We start from the raw sequence: 22,841 nt of genomic DNA on the forward strand, positions 1-22,841 counted from the left end.
GCCCAGGGGAGGGCGGGGCTGAGGGTTGCTCGGTGCGCTGCGGCCTGCGGGACGGGGCTGCGGGGATTGCCTGTGGGGTGCCGTCCTCCAGCTTCAGGAGAACGTCGTGAGCAAAGCGTGCGCCGATAAAAGTGTCGTAGTTATAGGCAGCATTCCGACACAGGGTTGTGTACTCAAGTGTTCTGGGCAGTTCTGCGTGCAGTCGGCTCAAAGGAAGCTGTGCAATGCTTGCTGCCGGCGGTCTCACGGGTTTCACCCAGTTTCACACCTTTCTTTGCTCTGCGGTACACCCACAAGTGGCTTTCACCACCAAGTCTCCACGTGGCTCTTACACAAAGCCCAGGCGCTGTGAGCCGGCAGCAGAGCGGAGCTGCACGCCTTGCTCCACCAACAGCCGAGGGCATAGAATCACAGAATCATTAAGGTTGGAAGAGGCCACTAAGATCATCCAGTCCAACCATCAACCCAAGGGCATGGTGCATCCTTGGGCTTGTGGTGACAAAAGACTGCTCAAAAGCCTGAGCCTGGAGGCATGGGAGCTCTGGTGGTCCTGTCCTGTCCTCCAGCTCTTCATGCTGGTGGTGGCATCCATGGCTTGAGATCACCTCCTGGCTCCAACCGGTGTGTGACACCACTACCTAACAACAAACCTTGAGCTTCCGGCCTTTGTGTGCAAGTTGGGGAATATAAATATACACATAATAAAATAAAAAAAGCATGCTTTTTTCTTGCGCTTGATCTTACGCCAGCATATTTTGGCTAAGCACTTTGTGGCACTCTGTGCAGCACTCAGCTGGCGTTACAACATAATGGCTTGATAACTGTGTTGTTAGAACAAATTTGTTTGATTGAAAAGTAAATGTGTAATGCGTTACTTATTATCGTCCCATTAGCTTCATGGCTTATGTAGAGACTAATTACATGGTGTTTAGGCTGCAGGCATTCCTCTTTTGATGCATACACTTAATAAAAGAGAATCCTGTGGAGAAAATGGTAACTATTTGGTTATGAGTGAGTCATACCTTGGGCATCAGTACAAGGTAGCATTTCTGTATGATAACAGTACACAAGTGACAGGGTTTTCTAAGTTAACGTTTAACAGGACAGCCTGTTACTATCCCATGCTGTTCTGCAGCCCCTTATGCACATGAGAGACTCCACAAACCTAGAGGGGACCGCCAGTGGGAAATAAGGGGCTGCAGGATGCCCTCGTAGTTTGCAGCCACTGCTGAGCAAAGGGAGCAATGTCAAAGCAGTTCTCGTAACATTTACGATATTAAACAAATCTGGACATTGTTTAGAAATTTATTAGCAATTTTAAAATAACATCATTCCTTAGATAAAAATGCAATCTTACAGGAATATACATTTGTCCCACACAGAGATGACCCTATAGCTCGCTTGCAGGCCATTCACTCTAACTTTTCTCTGTTGACTTTAAAACGTGCGAGAGGGCAAGACGGACTCTGGCACTGATGACAGGCTTACATGATGGTTACAAACTGTACAGCATTATTTACAAAAGCATTTCTGTGGCTTCATGAAAACTAGATATAAAATTGTGGAAGGAGGTAAAGACTTGAGAGAGGAAAGGACTTGGGCGGAGGTGAGAGGAGGGCTGGGGTGGGCAGAGAGCACAGGGAAGAGTGGGAGAGGAGGTGACTGACTGGTTTATACTTGAGAGAGGTCATTTTACAGCTCTGGGCAATTCAAATGAAGGCAAAACACTTATATTTATCAACAGTTATAGCTGATGATCAGAGCAGGAAATGATGCTCCAGGGCCTGAACTGAAGAGGTGTTGAGGAAACCCCATCTTCCCTGAAGTCACCGGGAAACACAGGTATGCAGTACCTTGCCAGGCCAGACCGCGCCATACAGATACAGGCCAGGTACAGCAACCCCATGCCTTAAGGAGTTTTGATCCTGCAGTGCTCAGTCGTTAGTGTGGATATGAAGTCAGACTGAGAGAGAGATCAGCTCCTAAATTACATTTACACTTCCCAAACTGGACCAGATTCCAACCACTTCTTGCTAGAATTTACCCAAAGCGACTTATCCCTTGGTCTACCAAGTGGCAATTGTTTGGAGGGAGACTCCGTCATTCGGAATTGATTTTTAAGGCAGTTTTAAAAGTATCTCCCCGTTTTTGTGTGTGATGCAGCAGTGTTGTCAAAGAGATATTTACAATCTGACTCCTCCTCCTCTGAAATCTTCCCACATTCAAATTGTCAAGACTGAATAATCCTGAACCAATCACTCCAATGAGCAGTTGTGAAGTTGATGATATTTAGGTAGTATTGGTTACCAGTCTACCTGCTTAGGATGGGAGTGGACTGGCTTAGGATGCTTAAACTATTAGAAAAAAATAAAAAAGTAAAAGGCATTGCAGCCTTTTTGAGGAAGAGTTTGCATTTTGCCTGACTGGACAAAATGCAAAACAAAACAGAAAAACAGGTATTTTATCCTCAGAATGATGAGGCTAATGAATGGTGTCTGAGCCCGTGGGTCTGCCTTGAATAGGAAAATGCTTTGGAAAGGGGTTATTTGAACGCTGTCAGAAAAAAAAATGCACTGTGTGGTGGGACCATGCCTGCTCTTGCTGCTACTCCGAGGGCCTGGGGTGCAGGCACTAGGCCTGTGTTAGGTGAGGGCTGGGCAGGGTGCCAGGGCTCCAGGCCATAGGAGCAGGGCTTGGCCGCATGGCGTGGGGTGGGAGAACAGCATGGGAGCATGGAGATGGGCTCCCAGTCATGCCTTGCTAAGCCCTTGGTAATGCTAAAGAAGATTTCCTCCTTACTTCAGCCGTTGGTGCTGCTTGGCTTGGTTAGCCCTTCAGAAAGGGACTTGGTTAAGTTGCCTAACTGTCCCCTGCCGCCTGCGGCCCACACAGCACACATGGGGCTGGCAGACATGGCACCAGTCAAGGGGAAATGTTTTGCCCTCCTGGAACTTCTTCTGTTGCAGGCTGGGCAGAATACTGCAGGGTGTCTCAGATAGCAGAGGATACACACATTTTGGCAGCTCAATCAAGGTCTGTGCCCTTAAAGGCCTGTTTTAAGATCATGTGTTAACAGTTAAGTCACGTTCCCTGCATAGGGTGGGGGAAAGATGGAAGATTGAACTAGAACACTAAATTTCTCTTCAGAAAAGGATTTTTCCACTCCAGTGTGATGCTACTGCTCTGATAGCAGTTATAGCTTGGTCTGTTTTCAGTACAGGATTTCTTTTTGCTGTGTTTCTGCCTTCAGCCATACCTTCTCAGGCACTGGAGCAGCAAGGCCACAATTTAGCTGTCCAGAAACAAAGCAAGAGAGAGCAAAGCTCCACAGACTGAGATCCCCATTGGAAACCTTTTGGATCCCTGGGCTTTCTAACCCAGAATGAGACTTTAATATCTTTGCAACATTCAAAAGATGAGAAAAGAAATCCTATGCAGCTATTGAAATTTGCATTTCTTAATCTTTGGAGAAGAAATGTAGGAAAAATATTATTAAGTTCTTTCTAGGCTCAGTTCTGTTTTCCACATCTTTTACATTAGTAAAACCTCCCTGACCACTAGTGAACTCTGTCCTTGTGGTAGCAAGATGGGAACAGGGCTTCTGATGGCCAGGAATATATGTATTTTTAGTACATACTACAAATTAATTATTGGAACTTACAAAATCTCACCACTGCCGGAAGCCTCTGAATGGATTCTATTTCCTTTGTTTTCCACTCACTGTTCCTCTTCCCACCCTATCCTGGGACAGTCTCAACTGGCCCATACCATAGGATGCTCAGTTCTGACTCAGTGGGGATTCCCCACTTCAGCTTTCTGGGCCCATGGGTTGGGGTTTCTCACCTAGACGTATGAAGCAAGGCCTCCAGCTTCACCTTCAACACAAGTCCGCAACCCCACGGGCTCGTGGTGCTGTCACCTTGTGCGATTGTGTCTGTGTGCAAACGCGCATACATTTCATACAGCAATCTGAAACTATCAGGCAGAAAAGACACAGGAGCCTGGCTGAGACCCATACAACTGTTATATTGGCGTCAGTCTAAAGAAAGCAATGATACATTGCTTTGGAAATTATCAAGAAATGTAAAAAATGCATTTGCCCTTTTTTTGTTGTTGTTGTTTTCATCATCGTTGTCATAGTCACTGGGGGCAGGGTTCTGAGTCAGAAAACAAAGCAGAAATAGATGCGGTTCTGTACATGGCACCTCTCTGGTTGTCCGGCTGTCCTTCCGTGCTGGGTGAAATGGGCAGGGTAACAAACCAGGCTGGACCCTGCAGTAGCAGCAGCATCCACGCCGTCATCATCCGTATGTCCAGCTGAAGATACAGGTGATGCAAAAAAGGTCTGTGGATAGTGAAACTCCAGCTCTGGACCACGAGTTCCGCTTGCTTCCCTGTCACATCAGCCACACAGAATAAGGAAGAAAAAAGAAATGCACCCGGTGTGGCTGGATCAGTACTGCCCAGAGTAATGAGCAGGAGTGGTAAAGGGATGAGGTTTGTTGTTTGTAAGAAATGTCTTTAGTCTGCAGTGTACTTCTGCAAGTCAGAGATGCTCAGTGCCAAACAGCAGATTGTTTTCCCCTTTCTTTCCTTCCTTCTATGCCACTCCTTGGCCGTTGGTTCCATGGCTTCCATCCACAGCACAGTGACTGTACCCACCATCTACTCCCAACACTGGGAGAGGAAGGACTCCCATGTACTTTGCCTGCCCCACTTCCATCACCCCCAGACTTCACCCCACCTGAAGGAGCACAGTAGCTCTTTGCTCAGACCTGTCACAATGTGCACGTTGCGTGTACCTCAAATAAAAAGAAACAAAAAAAAGCCACCCTCTCCAGAAAGAGAAAATTGCACAGCTGGCACCAGCAATGCCTATACTGAACACCTGCCCCTCAGACAGCACAAGGCATCTGCATGCTCTGCTAGCCATGCACTTCTCTGCAGGAGCTAAGCCATTTTCCAGTAGGCTGCAGGGATTTCCTGGCTATTGTCAGCTTTGACCCATGGGGGAGCCACAGCTTCACCAGCAGTGTGCAAGGCACAGTCCTTTCCATTTTTCTCCTTCCCTTCAGGAAAAGTCCTAAAAGATGACAAGTGCTGGCAGACATCCATAATGCCTCTTGCCTCCGCTGGTCTAGGCCAGTACTTTGTTAATCAGGAGCAAGGAGCACCTCTGTCTCTTACTGGGAGGGCCAGGGGGACTTTCTAGTGGAGGAAAATGAGATAGGGAGCCCCTTTGCTGCTTTCGTTTTCAGAAAACAGCTAGCACAGCATTATTTCCTTTCAAGTAGCTTTCGAGCACTGCAGAGCTACCAACAACAAACTCACAAAGGGAGAACTGCTCGCATGCCAATCTTGGTACAGACAAGAGGGATGGAAAAATGAGGCTGACAGACTTCAGGTGGTTGCTTTCTCCAAAGACTTGGATTGGGACTCTGATGCCAGATGGTTGCTTAAGTGGGTTCACATTTCCCCAGTTTAAAAGAATTTGTTGGCAAGGCATCTTGAGCTGCTACTGGCCAGTTCAAAATAACAAGGAAAAAGTGCACTTTCAAAAATATCTTCCACTATTTCTGCTTAATGGCCCCAGCAGAGTCAAGAAGTAAACCCAAGGGCATTACAAAAATACATAATAAATGATGTACTCAAACATCTGTGAAGCTCAAGACTGGAATGAAAGTTTAGCTCTGAGTCAGATCACACCTCTGAGCACTCATCTGCAAATTTATGAAACATCTCGAAAAGGGAGAAAACCAGCAGCAGTCTAGACAGAAATCAGACACATAAAATCTAATAATATCTCCCTGGTTTTTCAGCCTCTGCCATAGGTTAAGGCCGTGTACCATCGTGGGGTGAATCAGGAGAGGTTCACACTCAGCAGCAGGGAAATATGGCTGGGACATGCTGCGCCATCGGATGTTTTGTGACTTGGAGCATGACCCATATGCTAAGGTCTGGGAATGTGCATGGAAACACACAAAAGTCACCAAACATCCGTGTCATGACCAGACCACAGCAATTTTCCTAAGCAACAATCCAGAGCTCTGTCCCTCACCCAGTGCTTTCAGTCCAGAATTAGGCACATTTATTTTGCAAACGATTCTGCCATTTGCATTTGCTTATTCCAAGATCCTGTTACAATGATCAGGATGAACTATCTAACCTCAGTCTGCAAGCAGGTGCTTTCTCCCTCCCAGAATTGCTGGTGCCAGCTGAAGAAATAGGATGGATCTTTCACATGGGCTTGGGGATCTCGCCACCCTCTCGTGGGAAGAGACCTTCAGAGAGGCTGAGCAAAAGGAAAGAGAACAAAGCCTGAAAAAACATCCCGGCCTCGGGAAGAAAGGTACTCTACCAACAAAGTCATCGTGCATGTTTAAAGAGCTGAGGAGGAAGGGTAATGAACACAAGATATGCAAAATCAGTAACGTTTGACCCGTCAGTGGATTGCAGAATAGTCACTTACACCAGGTACACTTTGTTCATTGTACAAATTAAAAATGGAAAAAAAATAGTACCCCTGTCCCCGACCACACGTAGAAAAGCACTTAAAAGTTCAAAGGTAAAGCTTGGCACATTCCAAATACGAAATGATTCACTTGACATGCAGCAAAATATACAAGAAGTGACTGTTTTTTTCTGTTTTTTTTTTTCTTCTTAAACAAACTTAATTCGATTTGATATATTTGCTTGGCACAATTGCAATTCCTTTTAAAAAAATATTTGAAAAATACCGAAACTGACCTGAATTCAAGTATAACGGTTTCTTCAACAGAAACATCATCAATGCAATAAAACATCACACGGAATATATTGAAGCGTAACGCCTTCTGCTTGGTTGTCCCCCCACCCCATTAGTTGTTTTTTTTTTCTATACAGTTTTAATGCCAACACGACTCACGATTGTATTTTAAAATTAATATTATTGCATTGTTTTTGCATATCTTGTGGAACAGAAGATGCAAAGAGTTACTGATTCCCCTCCTGACAGCAGGCGCTGCTTTGGCACTGCATCCCAATGGCCCCATTGGTCCCTGGGACGTGTGGGGCTGTGCCAAGCGCGCTGCCCGCTGCCATTATATGATAGCACAACAACAAAAAAAGGAGGTTCTGCTCGCTTGCAAATCAAATGACAGAGTCTCGGTGTACATAGTGATCGGTAAAACTCGCCTACAGCGTTATGCTTCTACCAAACGCCAATGGAGAAAAGAACCTGGCTTAAATAATACAACAATGGTCAAACCAACGTAACATCTGCAAAGGTGAAAATAAACCCAAACAAAAAGGTCGGTGGTTACAGAACCTTGTAAACACTCCCTTCTCCCTCTGAAAAATTATAATAAAAATAAAATAGTCAAAATAAAAACCGCAACATGCTCTCAAGGAAACACCGAACTGCGGGACAAGGAGAGACCCGTGCCTGGCCACTCCCCACTCTCCCACTGGCTGGCGGGGCCGGCTGTCTGAGCTCCAATTGGTCGGCAGGTGGTGTGCCCGCACTCGGGTTGGCTGGTGAGCAACCCTCGAGCTCTGATTGGCCAACAGCAGGAGCCACTGCAGTCCCCGCGCTCCCCTTTTGGCGGTGCTGCGTCCTCCGGGCCCGGGCGGCGGGGCCGGGGTGGCTGGGGGTGGTGAGGCTCGGACAGAACATGTGCAAAATGATTTTTACAAGCAAAGTTGAAGGATGCCCGCTGGAGGCTAGGCGCGTTTGGCTGGGCCGCCTTTGGGAGGCAGTCGTCGTGCCTTGTGCAGGGACTGGAAAAAGAGGGAGCTGGCTCTCCTCCTGGGCGCCGCGCTCTTTCCAGGCGGCCGCGTGCCGGGGTCCTATCCGCTCCTGACAAGCTCTCTGCCACCACCCAACTCTGCGACTCGTCCCAACAGAAATGAATGAAGAACGCTGTTCCGGTTACTCCAGGTCACGAGAACAGTGAGGCACTTCTGAAACAAACCCATTAGGAACATTGAAACAAATAAAAAACCAGCATTGCTTCCAGCCCTGGCAACTACAGGCTGCTGATATAAATCCTGCTGTCCTTCAGCTCCTCCTGACTTTTTCTACAATCCGGGTTCTGCACCTCTTCCTCTTCCTCGCCTGCACTGTCCTGCCCTGCGTCCCTGCAGTTAACAAAAGGCAACAGGTTGCCATTGGGGCTCTGCTTGCTGTTACCATTGAGAATGTTGTCTGCTGCGTTTTCCATCTCTTCTATCGTCATGTCGCAAGCATCAGCGAGTTCCTGGGTCGTGACCTCAATGAACTTTGGATCTTGAGCAAACTGCATCAGTCCTTCCGAAATCAATACCTTCAGGAGGAGGCAGGGAACCAGAGACAAAAGTAGACATTAGCACCTTGAGTTGCCAGCCCTACTGCACCCCTGCTGCATCTTCCTGTAGCCATGCTGGCCATGGTGGCCCCTCTCCTCCCACTCATACTGCTGACCCCTGCTCTCAGGTGGTCTTTGGCCTTGCTGTGCCCTCCCAAGGGCCATGTTCCTACATTGGCCTCCACATCTCCCATGTCCCCACACCACCGTGGCCTTACCGCTTCGACCAGGCTGCTGGCGCTGCCGTGGAACTGCCTGCTGCTCCCCGCTGTCTGGCTGGGGACGGTGAGGGACACCGGCCTGGCTCTTCTTGGGCTGCCACAGTCAGAGCTGTCGGGGAACCTGGAGCTGCAGTGCACGGAGGGGAAGCTGCTGTTGAGCTTCTCGCTGGACTCAGCCCCCTCGAGGCGCAGCGTCGGGATGGGCTGCTGTGGCCAGCCTCGGCTGCAGGGTGTAGCAGGTGGTGTGGCACACAGCCGGGAGAACGTGGTGGGGGAATGGCTTCGCTGGAGGAGGGGGCTCAGGCCGGCCACCGCCAATGCCTGCAGAGAGAGGGGGCACACATGGAGTGAGGGCTCACTCAAACTGCAGGCCTGGGATGGCAGAGTGCTGGAGGAACTACCCACAAGAGGCCCAGAGTGTCTTGAGGCTTGGACCAGATGATCTTAGTGGTCTTTTCCAATGATAATGACCTTTATGAGGCTTGTGAAATAGCTGTCAGCTCTTGCAATGGTTGGGATGTTTCTCCAAACTCATTTTGCAAGTTTTCCTTTAAGTGGTGTAGCTTGCACCAGTGCCAAGCACCAGACTGAGCTCTCAAGGCTGAGCTTCTTTCACCCTGGACCCACCAAGCTGACAGGAGGGATGAGCCCTATGCCCCACAGCCCTGCCAGAAACACCACTTCTTCTCCACTGGCTGTGACAGAGCTTCGTTTTCCCACACTGTCACCACCCATATTGCTAGCTTTTACTGCCAATTGCTGTGCTTTTTCTAAGCACCCATTGTAGAACCTGAATGAATACCAGATGTGAATTTTAGGTATGTCAGCAGATGGCAACAATTATAAAACCACCACTGGATTTTAAGGCATCTGCTGTGGGTGGGAGGATCAATATCTGATGATTGTACTTTGAGCCTTCCAGCCCTTCTCACAATTACATTCACAGCCCCTGAGTCATTCAGTTTCCTTTTGATAACAAATTTCTCAAAAAGCCCCTTGCTGCACAGAGCTGATCTGATGCCTTATTCATGGTGGATGCTGCCTGTTCCATAAGCAATGCCATCAGAATCAGAAGCTCATCTCATGCCACGCAGCTCACTGCTGTCTAATATGAACAAAGGAATAAACACATAGAAAATACAAAATGTGGCTCTTGATCAGGTTGGAGTTTGTCTCTGCAACTTCAGTTGTCTCAAAGCAATGGGTTTAGTCCAAGCTTATTGGGCAGAGGCACACCAGAAAGCTCCTGCCTCTTGGATACCTGCTTGACAATGCACTCTGGAGGATGAGATTTAGACAAGGCTTATTACACTTGCCCTTTGGAGATGCTGTTTCTCTCTGTTGACCACAGTGGGACCGAACTGACTGGTTTAAACTGGACAGCTAACTTTTCGATATCTGAAGTTAAGTCAAGCTCAATCGATCTGCCACTGAAATTCCAGTGAACTGCTGTCAGTGTGCTGTGCTGCTGATTTCAGTTGCAGACAAGCAAAAGAATCAATTATTGGTCACTTAAAAAGTTTATCATAATTTTCTCAAGAATTACGTGCCAGAGTCCTATCAAATATTATCAAGGAAGAAAGCCCTTAAAAATTAATCATGTAAGTCACAGCCTGCAGGCTGTGATGGCATCAGCATTCCTTTACACTGTGGGGACTTCAAGGAGAGCCCTAGATCTGTCAAGCAGAACAACAGAACCAGATTTTCAGCTTAGTAGAAATACATACAAGGTGTTTATCCAAAATGTAGGGTACCAAGGAGGTTGAAATACTCTTAGGGATTACTTTTTCAGCTGTATATATATTTAGATATAATTACGCATCAGTATTTCATGAGAATCCTCCTTCAAGCTCTGAGGAACAACTGAATCTATTGTGCTTAGCAGAGGCAACATTTCCACTTCATATTCTCATTTTAAGCACTTTTGGAGGCAGGTGACTTTGCAAAGTACTAACATTGCTGGGTGTTGCCAGCTGGAAGCCAGATGCCAATTTCATGATGACCCTGTAGTCTGCCTGGGGGATGCTGAGGTGCGTAGAGCTCTGTCCCTCTAGGTTTGGAACTCTATGGTGGGATGAGGAAGGACAAAGAAGCTCCATCCTCTTTGTACAGGTTGAACGGAAGTGATTCTGCAGGCTGGGCAGGGTGAGAGGGTAGGAGGCATATGCCCCCTCTGTCTGCAGGGCTCACACTGCTATGGGGAAGGCAGGGAACTGTTCTCTGTACCCTGTCCCAACAGATGCGCTGCCACAGCTGTAGCTTTCTGCAGACCACTGCTTTCTGGAGCTTGATCCTCACAGTATAACTGGCTGCTGCTGCTGTCAAGAATGGAAGTGATAAAGCATAGAGCATCCCAGGTACACTCACCTCTCACTCCTACAGCTCTTGTGACTTCTCACTCCTCCCTTCCCTGCCATGTGGCATTTTCTGCTCCTATGCCCCTGTTCTGTCTTGCCTTGGGGGAGTATGTGGAGTGGGATGCCTCACATAGCAGGACTGGTGCTGCCACTGGCGCCTGTTTCTTTTATGGTGACAGTGAAGCCATCAGAATAAAAGACACAAACCCACTCTGGATTATGACAGCTGGCTAACCGTCTAATACATGCCTAAGCATAGATTGGTAGGCTGCTGAATGCAGTTATAAAGGTCTTAAGAGGCTGATAAATTACATATATGCAGTTTATCTTTTAAATGATTAATTACCTTTATTGGCTAGTTTTCATTAAAATCATAGAATCATAGAATCATAGAATCACTAAGGTTGGAAAAGACCTAAAAGATCACCCAGTCCAACCGTTCACCTACTCCCAATAGCTCCTACTAAACCATGTCCCTCAACGCAACATCCAGTCTTTCCTTGAACACCCCCAGGGTCGGTGATTCCACCACCTCCCTGGGCAGTCCATTCCAGTGCCTGACCACCCTTTCTGAAAAGTAATACTTCCTCATGTCCAGCCTGAATTTCCCCTGCCGTAGCTTGAAACCATTCCCCCTGGTCCTATCACTAATGACACGAGAGAAGAGGCCGACCCCCAGCTCACTACAACCTCCCTTCAGGAAGTTATAGAGAGCAATAAGGTCTCCCCTGAGCCTCCTCTTCTCCAGGCTGAACATTCCCAGCTCCTTCAGCCTCTCCTCATATGGCCTGTGTTCCAGACCCCTCACCAGCTTCGTTGCCCTCCTTTGAACACGTTCCAGGGCCTCAATATCTTTCTTGCAGTGAGGGGCCCAAAACTGGACACAGTACTCGAGGTGCGGCCTGACGAGTGCTGAATATAGGGGAACAATCACCTCTCTGCTCCTGCTTGCAACACTGTTTTTGATGCAAGCCAGGATGCCATTGGCCTTCTTGGCCACCTGGGCACACTGTCGGCTCATGTTCAGCCGAGCATCAATCAATACCCCCAGGTCCATTTCCTCTACGCAGTCCTCCAGCCACACCGCCCCAAGCCTGTAGCGTCGCCTGGGGTTGTTGTGGCCGAAGTGCAGGACCCGGCATTTGGCCTTGTTGAAACTCATCCCATTGGCTCCAGCCCAGCTCTCCAGCCTGTCCAGATCCCTCTGTAGGGCGTCGCTACCCCCAGGCAGATCCACGCTTCCAGCCAATTTGGTGTCATCTGCGAATTTACTGAGGGTGCACTCGATGCCCTCATCGAGGTCATCTATAAAGATATTGAAGAGGACAGGCCCCAGCACCGACCCCTGCGGAACACCACTCACGACCGGTCGCCAGCTGGATTTGACTCCATTCACCACCACTCTCTGCGCCCGGCCCTCCAGCCAGCTCCTTACCCAGCCAAGAGTATACCCATCCAAGCCTCTGACTGCCAGCTTCTGCAGGAGAATGCTGTGGGAGACAGTGTCAAAGGCTTTGCTGAAGTCTAGGTAGACCACATCAACAGCCTTTCCTTCATCCACCAGATGGGTCACTAGATCATAGAAGGAGATCAGGTTGGTCAAACAGGACCTGCCCTTCATGAACCCATGCTGGCTAGGCCTGATCCCCCGGTCACCCTGCACATGCCGCATGATCTCCCTCAAGACGATCTGCTCCATAACCTTCCCTGGCACCGAGGTCAGGCTGACAGGCCTGTAGTTCCCCGGATCCTCCTTACGACCTTTCTTATAAATGGGAGTCACATTGGCAAGCCTCCAGTCATCTGGGACCTCACCAGTCAACAAGGAGCGCTGACAGATGATGGAAAGCGGCTCGGCTATCACCTCCGCCAGTTCCCTCAGCACTCTTGGGTGGATCTCATCTGGCCCCATCGACTTGTGACAGTCCAGCTGGAGCAGTAGGTCTCTGACTGTTTCTTTCAGAATCGCAGGGGGGTTAGTGTGCTCCCCGGCCGAGATTACCAGGTCAGAGAGAGGGGTATCCTGAGGATAACTGGTCTGACTTTTAAAGACAGACGTAAAGAAGGCATTCAGAACCTCCGCCTTTTCCTTATCTTCAGTGGTCACATTCCCAGCCTCATCCAGCAAAGAGTGGATATTCTCCTTTGTCCTCCTCTTACTGTTAATGTATTTATAAAAGAGTTTCTTATTCCTTTTCACACCAGCAGCTAGGTTAAATTCAAGCTGGGCTTTTGCCTTTCTGATTTCACCTCTACACATCCTAACAACTTCCCTGTATTCATTTTGAGTGGCCTGTCCCTCTTTCCACAGGCGGTAGATTCTCTTTTTCTCCCGGAGCCTCAGGAATAGCTCCCTATTCATCCACGCCGGTCTTCTTCCCCGCCGGCTCATTTTGCAGCTCAGGGGGACTGCCTGCTCCTGCGCCCTTAAGACTTCCTTTTTGAAGAGCAACCAGCTCTCTTGGACCCCTTTGCTTGCTAGGACTGAATGCCAGGGGACTCCCCCTATTAGTCCCCTGAACAATTCAAAGTCCGCCCTCCTGAAGTCCAAGGTAGCAGTATTACTATTCCCCCTCCAGGCTCCACCGTGAATCACGAAGTCTATCATTTCATGATCACTCTGTCCAAGACAGCCTCCAACCTCCACATCTCCCACCATTCATTAGTATGAAGTTAGACTTGGCACATTTTATTCATATGTGCACTATTGTCCAAGCCAGTGCAACTGCACAACAGAGTGCAATTTGGGTAGTTATTTTTATCTGATAGCTAGGTTTCTATTGTGCTCTTTAATGAGCATTGGGTAACGATAACTCTGATGACTCTCAAGAATATGTCCATGTAACACTTTCCTGGAATTATAAAAATCCTGAAATGAGTGGGATGACAACTACATTTTCTAAAAATTGAACCTATAATATGGATGAGAAATTATCTCAAAAGGTGTTTAAAAGTTGGCTGGGATGCAATGGGAGAGCATTGCACATGATAGATTCTCAGTTGCATTGCTGGACCCTTTGTGGTTATGAAAAACTTACCTGATGATGTACCATTTGTAAAGGCAGAACTGTCTTCTGTGAGACATCTACGCCCTGGTTTTTCTGTCTTTTCAGACACTCTAAGTGAAAAGATGCTCGTCGGCCTGAAACACCAATCACAAACAACTGTGTCCATCACTTATATTATACTATGGATAATCTGAGTTCAATTTCATTTACCTCAGTCCCTCTGGAGAGACAGCCAAGACACCCACAATCAAGCTGTCTGCTTTCCCTCTACACCTTACCCTTTCCCAGGTACTTGTATTTGTCTTGCTGATTTTAATTTTTGAGACATCATTGCAAAACACAGTCGAGCGACATGGGCTAACTGACACTATTTTCCAAGCAGGTTGCAAGACAAAATTCTGGATGATTCTATGATTGTCCCAAGCAGTTAAAGTGCTCTCAAATCTTCCTGGTTCAGGCAAAAAATTTGGCAGGGCTGAGAGGGCAACTGAGGTCCTGGCGCTATGCCTGGCTGTGCCCAATGTTCAGGAGCAGACGTGTGGCTGCTCAGGTGACATTGGCCTCCCACTTGCATGTGACCTGTCTCCCTTAGCAGCCAGACATACCACAGTTTATGAGGCTGTGTCTGTATCACGATCAAGTGCAAGGGAATTAATTCAGTGGTTGAATTCACTGGTGAATTAAGTTTGTACAGATGTGGTGCTTTTAGTAAACTGAAAAGAAGGGAAGAGAAAAAATCTTTTTTTTTTAAAGAAAATAAAAGATGTTGGGAAGAACTATTAAAATATCTGCATTGTTTACTTGATATAAAAGTAAGCTTTACTTCTGTAATTATGAGAAATGTGCTCCCTATGCAGTTCAAAGTGCTACAAAGTATACAAATGCACTTCTGAAGAATGGCAAATAAAGCCATTATTTAAGGTAAAGCTGCATGGCGCACTAAAATGTTTTGTCTACTTCTTGATCTAATTGACATTGTAACATAGGAAAGAAAATTCCAAGTCTGAAAATAGTAAGAATCTATATTCTTAATATGTTGAGAATAAGCCTTCTTGGGGAATGGAGGGAATATCTGTTCTAGCACAGAGAACTGATGCTGCCATGGAGATGTTTTCTCTTTCTTGATAAAAACCCCACCGACAGTGTAATAAGGTATTGCATCACTTCACTAGAATGCAGTTAATCATTATTGTATCAAGGACTGGCAACAAATTTGGCCTTCCAGATAAACACAGGAATTCTCACTGACAAATATTTTAAGTTCTGAAATGAAGTAAATGCTCTTAAAATTCTCAATTGTACAATCTGGAAGGAGTTAAGTGAGCTCCTGGTAAAGGAGTTAAGTAGAGGATTTAAGTGAATCATCACTTTAAACAATACACTCCATGGTCTGATATTATTTTGTATGTTAAAAAAAATCTTATATGCAGAATTCTTTTTAAATTCTCCCCAAATGTCTTTTTTTTTTTTTTTCTTTTTTCTTTTTTTTTCCCACAGCAGCACTCAGGAAAAAGGCTGAAAACTATTATACATGGAATATCTCATTTTATTCTAGAGTTTTTTTTTTTTTTTTGAGTTTATAAGGTTTCTTTTATTTTCATAAAATCTTGTGCTCATGGATTTCTCCTGAGCACAGTCTGCAGATTCAGCACTTGAAAACCTTCAGGTATAATTAGAGCACAGAGCAAATTTTAATTGTATTAACTTAAACTGAAATTCACTGCTTTCCCTGTAGCAGACAAAAGAGACAACTTCTTCTTTCTCCCTGCTGAATATACACAGAACAGAACACCATATACTCAAGGCCAGTCCACCTGGTGACTCCCTAGTGATTGTCTGGAGAGCCTACAGAGCTCTAATAAACTTCCCTAATTCATAAGAAGGTTTAATCAAACAGATCACATGGACTGTCCAAACAGCCACAGGTTTATATACTGACTGAACACAAAGTCAATAGAGCCCCCTGCATGATCAGGACAGCATGCATGCCATGGGATTCCTGGTCTCAATATCTAAATGCATCAAACACTGACACCCAGCCCCATGTATGCTGGGATTTCTCCAGCAAGATGTAAGAACTCAGCCAAAGCAGAGGAGAACACAGCTGGTATGTTGTGAAGGGACGTTACCTAGTGCTGAGGAGCACAGAAACCCTTTCTTCGGAGAGTGCCGGGTGTCCTCTCCTTTGTTGTTTTCTGGTGGAGTAAGTTGTCTGTTTTCGTCATCTTGGTATGCGAGCCTAGAAAGGAGAGCAAAGAGATTCTAGGAAAGTAGCTCATATTGGACAGAATAACCCCTCTTCCAGCAGGAAAGCCAGGAAGATCATGCTATCAAATGGATGTGAGCTAGCTAACAGGTCCAGGTGAAGCAACAGAGACCGTGAATAGGAATGCTTTAAATACGAGATGTGGGAGCATTAGGCAGTAGAATCGTAGAATCATAGAATCACAGAATTGCTCAGGTTGGAAAAGACCTTAAAGATCACCAAGTCCACCCACAACCTAACCTAACTACCCTAACAACCCACCGCTGCATCACGTCCCTGAACACCACATCCAAATGGTTTTTAAACACATCCAGGGATGGTGAAAGAAGTGAATGGTGGGGAGGCACCGCACATCCAGATGTCTCATTCAGAGGAGAAGGAAAATCTCATGCAAAAGATCCAAAGGGTCTCTCTTTCAATATTATTTTGTTATTTCTCAGGGCTGAACTGCTTTTTGTTTTTCTTTAAACTTTCTGATTCTGAATGGCACGACTAAAGTTTTCTGGCCTTATCCCATAAACTGAAAAATTTGTAGAAAAATGTTACATCTTCCCACCTCTCCCCCTTAATTCAAGAACCACCCAAACACTTCGACTAAAGCTGCAAAGCTCACATTTCAGTAGAGAGCAGACTTGGTTCACTACAGTACTCAATGTCTTCATTCAAATTTTCATCATAAGTCTCATCCTGAGACACTTCCTCTTGGCAAACAATTGCCAGCTGGCTGTCTCTGGAACTGGAGCTAATGAGCAAAAAAGACAAGTCAAGATACAGAGACGGTAAAGAAAACCTGCTATAGAGACAAGAATGACAGGCTCCATCTGTCTCAGTTTATTACAGTGTTTCAGAGCTACGGTAGAAAAATCAGTCACTGAACACAACTGAAAAGTTCACAAACAGAAAAGCAACAACCACTGCCTGTGCCCTCTTTCAGAGGAAGCTTCTTAAGTCAATACTGAATGATACTGGAAACATTTTGTTGTCATTTGCAACTACATGTATTCTATACACGTGCATATCACCCTGAAAATTTTTCCAGGGCTGTGAACTTGAAGTATAATCTCATATGGCTTCTTGGAAATTCAGCTTTTTATCTTGTTGCAAAAGCTTTGGTTATGAACTTCAAAGAGGAGCCTCCATGACAGAATAACCTTCTCAGCTCTGTGGTGTACTGTCTCTATCTCTCAAATCCTTCATTCTACATAATCTCTCCCTCTTGCCTCTTCTTTAGGTCCTCATTTCTTCCAGTGTTTTTCACCTTTTCTCCCTTTCTTCTCATCACTAGCTGCCTGAATTCATTTGATATTTTCAAACTCCTCAGCATAACAGCCCTTAACTCCCTGCTTGGCTCCATCTTGTCCCTCTGATTCAAGTCTCAGCCCTCATATTTCACTTCATTCTGAGTTTGTTTTCTGAGGAGTAGAGTAAAATCTGAGGTTAGCATGAATCTTTGAAGTACTGACATACAGATATTAGAGTCAGTTTTGACTAGCATTCACAGAAGAAAGCAGTGTGGTAAAGGTTTTTTTCATCTTTCAGGGACTGCACAGGAAACATTATTTTCTCATTTGGTTCAAGCAAAAAGCACTAGGAGCAAAGTATATATCCATGGTACAGAACAGTCTGAAGGACGGTGCTGGAGTGATCTTCCATCTGAGATGGGAACCAAGTAAAACTGCTAAGTTTCAAAGGATAGCTTCCCCAATTCAACAGTCTCTGTTTAGTTAGAAACAAACCAAATTTCTGTGTGAACATGGCAGGGTGTATTGCAGTGTTCTATGGCCAGAGAGTGCCTACGTGTGTGATCCCAGCTAGAAACTCTAAAAAAAAAAATAAAAATTTAGAAACCAGCTAGAAACAGTCTATACATTATGGTGGGCAGAAAAGCTCTAAATTGGCAGTATTTTCTGGAGTTGTCATGGCAAACCATAAAACTCCTTTTCAACCTACTGACTCTAAAAAGAAAAGCTTATATTCAGAATTAATTGGGATTTGAACTTTCAGTGGGACAAACAATGGGCCTTAAACCCAGAGTGTGTTAGAGCATGAGAGAGAACACATACCGTCCCAGTGTTTCGTAGTAGTGCGTCCTAATTCAAGGAAGGTGCACAAGGAAGCAAGGAGAGAAAAGAACACCATGTTAGCAGTGTCACATCAGTACAAGTCAGCAAGTGGGGGGCAGTTGATAACACACTGTGGCCTCCATAAGGTAGGCAGGAGGTAGACAAGCCATTAGGTTCTTCACTTGAGTAACTACTTGAGCAATGCTGCACCCACAGAATTTCCTCCATCTTATCATCTTCAGTCCTGTTCTGGCTCAGCATCTATCCACCTTTTCACATTGCTCTCTGTCTAAAAAAACAATTTTCAGCTCAATCCTGTTTTTACTGAGTGACTAAAAAAAATACTCCACTGATAAAAGGGGGCATTTCTTTTGCATTAGTCATCTGTGTGTAGATGGATGCCCAAAGAAGGGGATTTTCTGTGCTTTACTCAGTATTGCATTTCCAAAAACCTCGCTTCCCTCCTCACAGAATATCTTTGGTGACTGCTTTATGGATATGATGCACTAAATAAAGAAACATGGACTTCCACAGATCTCCGTAACTGGGTACTTAAGAGATGCATTGTAGTTCCTTTTTCTTTCAGTTAGCAGTTGATAAAACAACTCCCTTTGGTGAAAAAGGGGTAAATAAGGCTCCCTTTGGTCCTTATAAAAGTTTCTTCATGATAAAGCCCGAAGAAATCAACTGTGCTGATCAGTGAGGCTGCTGCTGCTTTGCAGCGGTCAGTGGATGCGTGTCTGTTACACTGTGGGCTTTAGCACAAGTGGAGAACCCAGAAGGCTCAATCCAGCCTGTGGGCAGAGCAATAGGCAGGGTGACTCGAGCTAGGCAGCAGTGCTTTGGTGTTGGCATGCTTGTTGCTCCCCCTGGTCCATTGGCCCACTCTGTGCTGTGAAGCTTACCTTTTGGATGGTAATTTCCAAGGAGCTTCTTGCACACGTATGGTGGGCGACAATGGAGTCCCATGGCCTTCCACTGTGCTGACAGTGCTGGGGTAGCTGGGTGGGCTTGGGAAGCGGCACAGGGCAGTGTTGTTGGCATTGTTGATGTTTGCATTGGAGCCTGAAGATGAGTAGCTGCTGGGAGTGAAGGTGGAGTCCACCAACTTCTCATGAGATGGAGACTCGGTATCTCCCTGGTTGTTGCCAGACTTATTGATGTGCAAAGGTCGCTGGGTGGTGAAAGTCTGGGGGAACGCACTCCTGCCATCACTTTGGTAATAGCTGACATGGTTTCCAAACAAGCCTCCGGCTCTCTGTTAGAGAAACAAGTAATATTTTCCTTTGTCAGTAAGAAGGTGTGCAAGGGCCATGGTATTTCCTGTTGAGCCTGTTTTTGAGGGAAAGAAAATGTGAGGACCAGCTTGGGCACTATGGACACTGCTCTCTATGGCAGAAGATGCAGTCCATGGACTTCTCTGTCACAGAGACCTCTATAGACAGGCTGTAAAAGTGTCACCTTTTAACGATATTTCATAGGACCTTGAAGAAATGTACAGATGAGACAGGAGGTTCTTCTCATACATAGGTGAGACAAAGGTGTCCATATACCTCCCACCAACCCTGCGAGTGCATGACTGGGTAGGTGGCATGAAAGAGGTTACTGCTTTCTGGTCTTCACAGTATAGTTACAAAACAGTATCTAGACATAGGAAGGAATGTGAGAAGAGCACAAGTAGCTATTAATCACCTGGAGGAAGAAACGAAGAAAGATTTAATAAGCTAGTCATCTACTGTTTGGATGATGAATTATGGGAAGGACAGACAGCATCTTTCTGTAAATGATTTGAAGAGGAGACATGCCAAAGGAGAAGAAATATTACCAGAGGGTACAATTAGAAGGAATGGGAATGAAATAAGAAAGAGAACATTTAGATAATTGCTCAGGAAATTTTGTCCAGGACCGTAGGATTTCTGTTGGGCTCTGGGGTACATTTTGAAAGGATAATACTTGTGCCACTGAAAGGAAGACTAAATAAAAAGCTGCAGTGTGTCTAGCTGCTGCTATATGGACAGGAAGGTGGCTGAACTTAAAGTGTTTTTTCAGATACTTGGCCATTGTCATTCTGATTTTATTTAGATTTAATGCAGTGAAAATGTCCAATAATAATAAAATGAGATAAAAACATGTAAAATTTGTAGGATCTGGCACCCTGACTCCACTAGTCCTTCTTGTCAGCCGAAATACAGACTGGGCACAAAAAAAAACCAGAACCCTTTAAGCTGAGCTACTGGTCTAGGCTCAGCTTGTAAATTTGCTTAGCACCTACCCGGAAGATATCATCTTCAGAGGCAGCAGAAACAGCTTCTTTCATAGCCTTATCTAGCTCTTCTTCAGCTGTCAGGTCTCCAGAGATTGCTCGTCGGATCTCTGGACCAATGTCGTGAAGTGTGCGCAAACCAGCCTGCAAAACAGCAAACTGTAGAGCTTCATATCTCCGAGTGGTTATATGAGGTATAAAAGCAATGCTATTTCTTCTAAGCACAGTGAAGCTTTCCTACTTAACATAGCATTGCCCAGCTTCTAGGAAAATATCAACAAATTCACTTTTTTCATCTCCAACTTAGAGAGGGAGAAAGTCTTAGCAATACAACCCAGGAATACTCTTTGCTAGTCTCTTGGTTTCATCAAAACAGGTCAAAGCCATAAATTGATGGGCCTGACTGAGCAAGTCTGCAAGCTTTCAACTTTGGCTTCTCAGATCCACTACCAGAAGCCCTAGAGCAGCCACAGTTCCAGCTGAACCATGTACTTAGGCAGCTCTGAACAGCTCTTCTTTTTGATCAGAAGCTTAAATAAGGATTTCAAAGCCAAGCTTCTGACATCAGAATCTGGACAGTGCTCAAACACCTCACTGAACTGAAGTCCACTCCAGGGAGGTATGATGATGCTTTGTCCATTGGATGGTCTTGGAACCCAGGTATGCTTTTGCTTCTTAACTGATTTTGCCTCTTGGCAACATGCTGTACCTGACCCTGTTACAGTGACTCTTTTCCAGTGGGGATAGCCCAATGCAGCCCCCACAGGGGCTGATAGGGAAGGGGGGGATCAAATGCCTCAACCATATCACCCCTGTCCATTCTGTGCCCATTGTCACCTGCAAGGAGAGTGCGTTGCGCTGGGAAGGCTTCCCCACCAGGCCCTGCTCTTTGCGTTTCTTGAACTTCCGGAAATACTCTTGAATCAGGAAAGTGGCGTAGAACTTCCCAACAGTCACCTCATCATCTGGAAAGGGGTATTTCCAGGGCGAAAAAAAAAAAGAAAAAGAAAGCATATCATTTTAAATGGTGTGTTTCTACGGTGAGACTTGCAGTTCGAAGCAGAAACACTAAGCACCACAGTACTTCTTTGCTACTTACAGCACCAGTACACGGGGCTGAATGAAGGGACTGCTCCACAGTCAGAGCTTTATGTAAGCAATCCGAGGTGAGGAGAACATGGTGTTTGGATAGACTGGCCCAGCTGGCAGAGAATGCCTATTGCTATGCATCTCTGGATGTACTTTTGTTATGGAGAAGTGCCTCTAAGCTTTCTAGTCTCTAGTACTGGCTTATTACATACGATCTTGCTGTAGCAGTAGCCTCCCAGCCTGGGTCAGCACATGCTCTTCTGACAGCCGGGGGGTAATGTATACTCCACATCTGTTCTAATTAACAGCATCTGACTGACCATCCATCCCAGATCTGATCTGGCTCTTCTCTACACTGAAGTTCTGTCTTGTTGTGTCTAGTATGGGTGTGGGAGCAACAAAGTGATCACCTCTCCCCAGAAATGCAGTCACTGCTCAGTTCTTACTATATTTTTATTCAACACAAGCTGTTGATGAGCCATTTTTGCACCCAGCTTTTATTCAGGCAACTCTTCTCCTTTCTTCAAACCTGCTGGAAATTTTTATAAGATACAGTCCGCTGAGTTCAGAAGAAGCTGAGCAAGGTTTCAAAATATGGTTGCAACTGTTAACAAGCTGCCAAGTGGTATTTTACGTGATAGTCCCCGGAAAAACCTGGAAGGTCAGTGAAGGGACACAGTAGATGCCCACGCATCTGGGCTTCTAACAAGCCTAGCAAAGGAGGACCTGGAGTCCTGGTTAATTACAGTCCAGCAGGGATGCTGCATAGAAACCTGCAGCAGTCAGTTTCACCACTTCTGAGTGCTGAGAATTGTCCCTGTGTCCGTATGTCTTAGGTATCATAGTAGAAAGCAGTTATGTGAATAAAACAGGAATTATAAGGCATAGTAAAGGTAGTTTTGCTAACTGTGAAGAAAATAAGAGAAGGGGCTGCACCCTCAGCTTGATTGTAAGGCCATATCTCTTATACAGTCACATAAAGTCCACGTTGTCCCTGAAGCTACTCACTTCTGTTTGCTTCCTTTGTCCCCAGCAAGGCGTTAAGAAATGCCTAAGAGAGCATATGCCTACAGCTGGAGTGGGGCAACATCAAGGAATGAAAATTTCAAACTCATATTTAAACATCCTTCTTCCTCCCTCTATTTTTCAGCATGTATATGTATGCTCAATATATATACGTTGGTACAGGCAAAACCACATCTTAATCTGATGAACAATCAAGCCAGGTAAACATGTATTAACAGTTTGTA

At 45.8% G+C, this 22,841-nt stretch overlaps 1 protein-coding gene across 1 annotated transcript in view; it reads right to left on the bottom strand.

The window, feature by feature from the left end:
• Positions 1–8,006: 8,006 nt before the first annotated feature.
• Positions 8,007–22,841, bottom strand: part of CACNA1C (calcium voltage-gated channel subunit alpha1 C) — a gene marked incomplete at both ends in the record, with an annotated part of 471,149 nt that continues 456,314 nt past the window's right edge. Inside the window, 8 exons of the mRNA XM_079548089.1 lie at positions 8,007–8,303; positions 8,543–8,866; positions 13,941–14,044; positions 16,040–16,149; positions 16,790–16,918; positions 19,145–19,497; positions 20,512–20,646; positions 21,340–21,467. Coding sequence (XP_079404215.1) covers positions 8,007–8,303; positions 8,543–8,866; positions 13,941–14,044; positions 16,040–16,149; positions 16,790–16,918; positions 19,145–19,497; positions 20,512–20,646; positions 21,340–21,467 — 1,580 coding nt within the window. The remainder of the gene's footprint in view (positions 8,304–8,542; positions 8,867–13,940; positions 14,045–16,039; positions 16,150–16,789; positions 16,919–19,144; positions 19,498–20,511; positions 20,647–21,339; positions 21,468–22,841) is intronic.

Source organism: Tetrao urogallus (genome assembly GCF_951394365.1).
Source record: "Tetrao urogallus genome assembly, chromosome: 1".
In the NCBI taxonomy this organism is placed as follows: domain Eukaryota; kingdom Metazoa; phylum Chordata; class Aves; order Galliformes; family Phasianidae; genus Tetrao; species Tetrao urogallus.